General features: G+C 39.8%; 1 protein-coding gene across 6 annotated transcripts in view; it reads left to right on the top strand.

The window, feature by feature from the left end:
* Nucleotides 1–59: 59 nt before the first annotated feature.
* TMEM62 (transmembrane protein 62) overlaps nt 60–7,034 on the top strand; it is a 42,817-nt gene continuing 35,842 nt past the window's right edge. The window contains exons 1-3 of one of the 6 annotated variants that reach the window (XM_014548799.1): nt 60–240; nt 1,481–1,618; nt 4,359–4,404. In XM_014548799.1, coding sequence (XP_014404285.1) covers nt 1,522–1,618; nt 4,359–4,404 — 143 coding nt within the window. In that variant the 5' untranslated portion in view covers nt 60–240; nt 1,481–1,521. Of the gene's footprint in view, nt 241–1,480; nt 1,619–4,358; nt 4,467–7,034 lie in introns of those variants that run through there. The other 5 variants (XM_005877587.2, XM_014548803.1, XM_014548800.1 and 2 more) reach the window with 5 other exon arrangements.

The raw sequence follows: 7,034 nt of genomic DNA, 5'->3' as shown, positions 1-7,034 counted from the left end.
TGGGGAGGGTGGGTTCTCTGTTGCACTGCATCTTTGCTTTTTCCTACCCCCATAGAGAGCCGCTGGGTCGCTCTGTACGTGCTGCCTCTTCCTGACTCAGATATCTGTTTAATACCTGCTTTCGGCAGATATCCGACCTTCACCTGAGCAGGTTTCATGACCCAGGCAGAGCTGCAGACTTAGAAAAGTTCTGTTCTGAAACTATTGACATCATTCAACCAGCTCTCGTCCTAGCAACAGGTAGGGAAGGTTGCTGTGCTATCCTGTTGTTCTGTGGTCCGGAAGGTAGAATGATAGCCAGGGCTGCAGCCCTTCACTTTGGGAACATTGGAAACACTGTAGCCCCAGCCCCAGGTGAGCCCTCCTCCTGTAGAGGAGATAACACGTTATAATTCCATTTGCCTGTGGATAACTGAATCAAGATCCAGGATAAAAGATTTGTCATAGCAAGGTTTTGTTAAAGCGGTAGAAGCAGGACTCGATGTCCTCATCTTAATGTCTGCTGTATTTGTATCTGTTTTTGATGTTGCATTCCTGAATTTGAGAGAGGATTAGGGAAAGCCCTTTAACCACAACTCAGAAGTTACCTTTAAAACAAAACGCACTCATATTTCCATGTTTTTTACAGTTAATCTTATATTGTCAGTTGTTTGAGGCTTAAATTACTCAGGACACTTTTTCTTCAGCCCTTGGTACTTCTGAGACTTGGGTTCCCTAGAGTTTTCAAACCCCTAACCATTTGCTCCCAAATCATGTTGGAGGAGAAGCTAAAGGAGCATCTATCTTGTCTTCTAGGGGATTCATCCCCCCCCCTTATTGAAACACCTCTAGTGATATGATGGAATAGCAGTCCTCATCTTATGGCAAACTTCTATTTCAAGGGTCTGTCTAGTTTTCTAGAAATGTTGCTATTTCTTTGTCCAATCTACACCTTCCAGATTGCTTCTTGCTGTAAAAATAATACTTGGTTAGATTACAGCCGTTGGCATTAGGCACCTGCCCAGACTGTTGGAATTTCTTATAATTTTTGTTAGGGTCCCATGCTCTCTTTTTTTATTTTTTTAATATGTTTTTAATGATCTTTAGATTGAGAGGAAAGGAGGGAAAAATAGAAACATCAAATATAAATCAGCTGCTTCCTATGAGTGATGCAGCCCGCAACCCGAGCATGTGCCCTGACTGGGAATTGAACCAGCAACCTCTTTGGTGCTTGTGTCAGTGCTCAATCCACTGAGCCACACTGGTCAGTCCATGCTCTCTTTAAAGATATATTTTTTCACAACCCATTTCTAATATAGGAGGTTAAATAGGCATTTGCTAAGCTATAAGGAACAAATGAATGGACTCAAAAGTGGCTATGCTTACACATGTGGAATACTTTAAGTATCTGTTCCTTCAGTGTGCATTAAAATAAGTTGAACCTTGAACCTCCTCTGGGGTTTATTTTGTATTGCGATTCAATTCTTATGTAAATCTGCAGGAGATCTGACAGATGCCAAAACGAAGGACCTGTTGGGATCTATGCAGCAGAAGGTAGAATGGCAAACTTACCACAGTATTCTGAAGAAGACAAGGGTCATGGAAAAAACCAAGTGGCTTGATGTCAAAGGAAATCATGGTAAGAGTCAAGACCCACATATATTAAGGCTATATTTTTATTTCCTCCAGGAGCCTAGATTCTTTCATTTAGATTATAAAATGGGACATTGTAACCTAGGTTTAGAGATACTAAAGGCCACAATTCTGAAATACAACTATGATATATGATTTTAAAACTACAGGTGTCACCTGGCCAGTGTGGCTCAGTGGTTGAGCATTGACCTATGAACCAGGAGGTCATGGTTCGATTCCCCATCAGGGCATATGTCCAGGTTGCGGGCTTGATCCCCAGTGTGGGCATGCAGGTGGCAGCCGATTAGTGATTCTCTCTCATCATTAATCTTTCTCTCTCTCCCTTCCTCTCTGAAATCAATAAAAATATTTTTAAAAAATAAGTAAATATGAAACTACAGATGTCAATGTTGGCCTTAGAGGGGAAAGTTGTATGGTCCTTTCTTCTTTACATGGAAGAAAAGCTCCTAGCAAAATCCATGCAGGTGAATATTTTAAAAAATATGCATTTTGCTAGGTGAAAGAAGCCAAACTTGTCAATCTTGAATGTCAGTTTTATGACATTCAAGAAAAGGCAAAACTATGGGTAGATAACAGATTGCAGTTGCCAGGGGTGAGGATGGGGAGAAGGTTGACTATAAAGAGGCTTCAAGAGAGAATTTTGGTGGGTAGTGGAACTGTTCTGTATTTTGATTGTGGTGGTACATATATTACTGTGCATTTCTCAAAATCCATAGAACTGTACATCACAAAGATTGAATTTTACTGTGTATAAATTGAAATTGCAAATAAATCCCCATCAGCATGAGGAGAGAAATGGATAATCCCTTTCTGTTTTTAGATGATCATTGTTGTGATAGTAAGGAAATGAACTCTTCTCCAAAAGTATCATGATGGTAGTAGATTTGCTGGTTTTATAAAGGTTGACTTTCTTACTGGTTAGTTACTTAATTTGTCTGCTTCATTTGATTATTCATTAGTGGTAAGTACCTAACTATATTTTTAAACTCTACTATTTTAAGCAGATAAGTCTGTCTGGTGAAATATACAGCTGTTGGTTTGATTAAAAGATGCCTTCTTACAAAGCAACTATGAATTATAAATTGAAAACAGGATATCTGGCTTACAGCTTTCTCTGCTATATTTACATTTCCCCTTTTCCCTGATCCTAATTAGTGGTACAGGTCAAATTCTTTTGCAATAAATAATAAATATGTGTATTTTTAAAAAAAGTTTTCCAAGCCAAGGTGCTGACTTATTTCAAGTAAGAAATATCAAATAGACTCTTGTGTTTAAATAATCTGCATAGTCCTCGGAGTTCATAAAAATCTAACTTAACTTGCATGGGCATAAATGTTTATGGTATGGGCATATACATACATGTTGTGCTATCATAGGAGGAGAAACTAATCTTTACTAAAATTTATAACACTTTTTCTCTTACTAAGCAAGAAGTTACATATACATTATATTTCTTTGGGGCTAGAATGGACTTACAGATTAATTTATAAGGTTATTAGAAATGTAGTGGATTACTGGAATTGAAGCAGTTTTAGCTGTTGGAATCAGTCTGTCAAACTATGAAATCACTGTATTTCCAGATAAATATTCTATGACATCCTGAACCTTAACCCTTACCATTATGTAATTCCTTTCTTACTGAATCTTCTTTAAGATTTAAGAGGAGCCCTGGCTGGTTTGGCTCACTGGATAGAGCGTCAGCCTGGGGACTGAAGGGTTCCAGGTTCGATTCCGGTCAAGGGCATGTACCTTGGTTTCAGGCACATCCCCGGTGGGGGGTGTGCAGGAGGCAGCTGATCGATGCTTCTCTCTCATCGATGTTTCTAACTCTCTGTTCCTCTCTGTAAAAAAAATCAATAAAATATATTAAAAAAAAAAGATTTAAGAGGAGAGGGGCTGTTATCAAAGTAATCTGTTTTTTAGAGGCACTTGGTATGTATCCATATATCAGGCATCAGTCCAGTCCTTGCTGGCTTCCAGAATCACATGATTAAAACAACAGCAATAACCATCCAGTCTTGTACTTTCAAATTGATGTGTATTCTAAATAGTACATAATTCAAAGTACAGTGGGGCCTTGACTTACGAGTTTAATTCGTTCCGTGACGGAGCTCGTAACTCAAATTACTCGTATGTCAAATCACTGTGATGTTCGCTGCGCCAACTAGCGGTGGGGCATCTGAAGCTGGCTTGTAACCTGAATTTTAGCTCGCAACTCAACTCAAAGCAAAAAATCAGCCGTGAGACGGCTCGTTAGTCGGGACACTCGTAAGTCAAGGCCCCACTGTATTTATTATTCTCCAGTATACTAGATGCCTTAAACAAGTTTCCAGATAATCTGAATTCTATTTTCAAATTTTAAAAATTATCAATCTAATTTATTGGCATTCTACCATTTAAAGTGTTATTGAAAGAATTGTAATTTTTCTTTAGTCATTAACATGTTTGCACTTTTTAAAAAAAATATTTCTACTGATTTTCAGAAAGAGAGGAAGGGGGAGAGAGCGAGAAAGAGAAACATCGATGTGAGAGTGGGACATTGATTGGCTGCCTCCCACATACTCCCCACTAGGGATCGAGCCCACAACTCAGGCATGTGCCCTGACTAGGAATTGAACCAGCAACCTTTTGGTGCATGGGATAATGCCCAAACAACTGAGCCACACTGGCCAGGGTTCATTTTTCTTTTTAATATAGATGATGTTTGCTCTTTTCTTTTTAATTAGATTCATTCAATGTTCCAAGTCTGGAGAGCGTCGAGAATTATTACAGGTACTGTAATGAACAGAAGACAGACCATCATGTGTTACAAGAAGGGTACAGTCAATGAATGGGTGAAAACATTTTTTAACAGATAAATTTCTATTTATAGAAACTGGTAATTTAGAAAAGGAAACTTTTTTTTTTTAATGTGTATGACATTCAATTTTTTGTTCTTGTTTTGGGACTTTTTCTTTGAATTCTTTTTATTTCATGTGCTTTCATGCTTTTTCTTGGGTTATGGTACTTGTAATATTCCACATAGACATTTATTTATTTGTTTATTTATTTATTGCCATTGATGCAGAGCAGAAGTCATTTAGATCATAGCTTGTCAACTAGAATACTATAGGTTTTAGGAATGCTGAGATATTGATTTTCTCACCCGCTAGGGTGGCTGAAGTGCCCAGTTGGTCACCTCTGGCTGCTTTATCCTTTCATTCCAGAATGTCACACAAATATTAAAGTTTTCTTTATGTGCAATGAATATGAAAAAGATTGTGAATGTGAAAGGATCTTGAGTTAGAAAACTGATTCTGTAATCTCAATGTGTTAAGATTCTTCTTTTGATTATAATTTCACAGTATTTCTGCATTGTCAGTCAAGTAGCAAATATTTATTGAGAGCCCATCATTGGTTAGATAGTATGAGAGATACAAGAGTTAATATTCGTGCCGAACCGGTTTGGCTCAGTGGATAGAGCGTTGGCCTGCGGACTGAAGGGTCCCAGGTTCGATTCCGGTCAAGGGCATGTACCTTGGTTGCGGGCACACCCCCACTGGGGGGCGTGCAGGAGGCAGCTGATCGATGTTTCTCTCTCGATGTTTCTAACTCTCTATCCCTCTCCCTTCTTCTCTGTAAAAAATCAATAAAATATATTAAAAAAAAAGAGTTAATATTCGTAAGGCTTCTGTATAAATGTTTAAGATTCCGGCAGGTGGGTGTAGATCCACCGGTCATACAGCTACCTAGACAACCCTTGTATGTAAGTTCACTTATTAAATTGGTCACCTGCAAAAAAAAAGAGTTAATATTAAAAAATATAGTCGATACCAGTGATGGCGAACCTTTTGAGCTCGGCGTGTCAGCATTTTGAAAAACCCTAACTTAACTCTGGTGCCGTGTCACATATAGAAATTTTTTGATATTTGCAACCATAGTAAAACAGACTATAAAAGAAGTGAAAATTGTGTCCAGCCTTTTTTATTTTTCAATATTTTTTATTGATTTTTTTAGAGAAAGGAGGGTAGAGGGAGCAGGGAGAAAGATAAAAACATCGATGAGAGAGAAGCATTGATCAGCTGCCTCCTGCACACTCCCTATTGGGGATCAAGCCCGCAATCTGGGCACGTGCCCTGACAGGGAATCAAACCAGTGACTTCTTGGTGCATACGTTGACACTCAACCACTGAACCATACTGGCTGGGTTGTGTTCAGTCTTAAAAGAGGGGTAGCATTTCAAAAAGTAAGATACTTCGAGTGGTATATTTTAGGCAAAAACAACAACAACAAAACCAACCCCAAACAAAAATCAAAATAAAGCGAACTCCCTGAACTTTAAAAGCTAGAATGAACTTTTAGGGGCAGTAAGGAAACTGGTTATCACCAAAATTAGGGTTCATAATGAGGACTGGTACCTTGGGGCCAATTTAATGGAGGTCTTAAGTGAGAAGCATAGAGATTTAGATGTGATGAGTAATAGTTCATAATCCAGTACAAGTTCCTAAGAAGACAAGTAACATAATGAAAATAGTATCTTATAAAGACAATTGCACAACAACAACAACAAAAAGATAAGGAAAAAAAGAAAAAAGAGGGAGAGACTGGAGCTGTATGGATACCAAAGAGGAGAGTCCTGCAGTAGTCCAGTCACAGTATGAAAAGGGCTTGAGAAGACAAACCTGTCTAACTAAGTTCCTGGATATGGGAATGGTGGCATCAATTTGGGGATGATATGTCAAAAAGAATTGGTTACCATATAATTAGTCGCCATAACTTGGAAGAGGAGGTATTCCTCTTTTGTTAATGTGAGACAAGAAAAGGACAGAGATGAAAATCTTTCCCTTTCTATTAACTGTTTGTGTCTTTGATTGTGACTATGGGAATGGAGTTAAGAAACATTTTCAAAGAAGAATTAATAGGGCATAGGATCTGAGTGTTTATTGGGAAAGTAAAGTTATTAATCACTTTAAAGTTTCTTATCTTTATACTGGAAGCCCGGTGCACAAACTTCGTGCACGGGGCCGGGGGAGGGGTCCCCTCAGCCCAGCCTGCACCCTCTCCAATCCAGGACCCCTCGGGGGATGTCTGACTGCCTGCCTGCCTGATCGCCCCTAACTGCCACCCCTGCTGGCCTGGTCATCCCCAACTGCCCCCCATGCTGGCCTGGTCACCCCCAACTCCCCCCCCACTGCCAGCCTGGTCACCCCTAACCGCCTCCCCCGCCAGCCTGGTCGCCCCATGCAGCCTGCTGTTTTGTCGTTTAGTCACCCCTCACTAACCCCCCTGCTGGCCTGGTCGCCCCACACAGCCTGTTCGGTCGTCCGTTTGGTTGTTTTGGTTGCGACAGTCGCTTGGGCTTTTATATATATAGACTAGAGACCCGGTGCACAAAAATTTGTGCACTCGGGGCGGGGGGGGGG

The sequence above is a fragment of the Myotis brandtii genome, unplaced genomic scaffold (assembly GCF_000412655.1).
Source record: "Myotis brandtii unplaced genomic scaffold, ASM41265v1 scaffold521, whole genome shotgun sequence".
NCBI lineage: Eukaryota > Metazoa > Chordata > Mammalia > Chiroptera > Vespertilionidae > Myotis > Myotis brandtii.
This window is presented reverse-complemented; position numbering and strand designations above follow the sequence as displayed.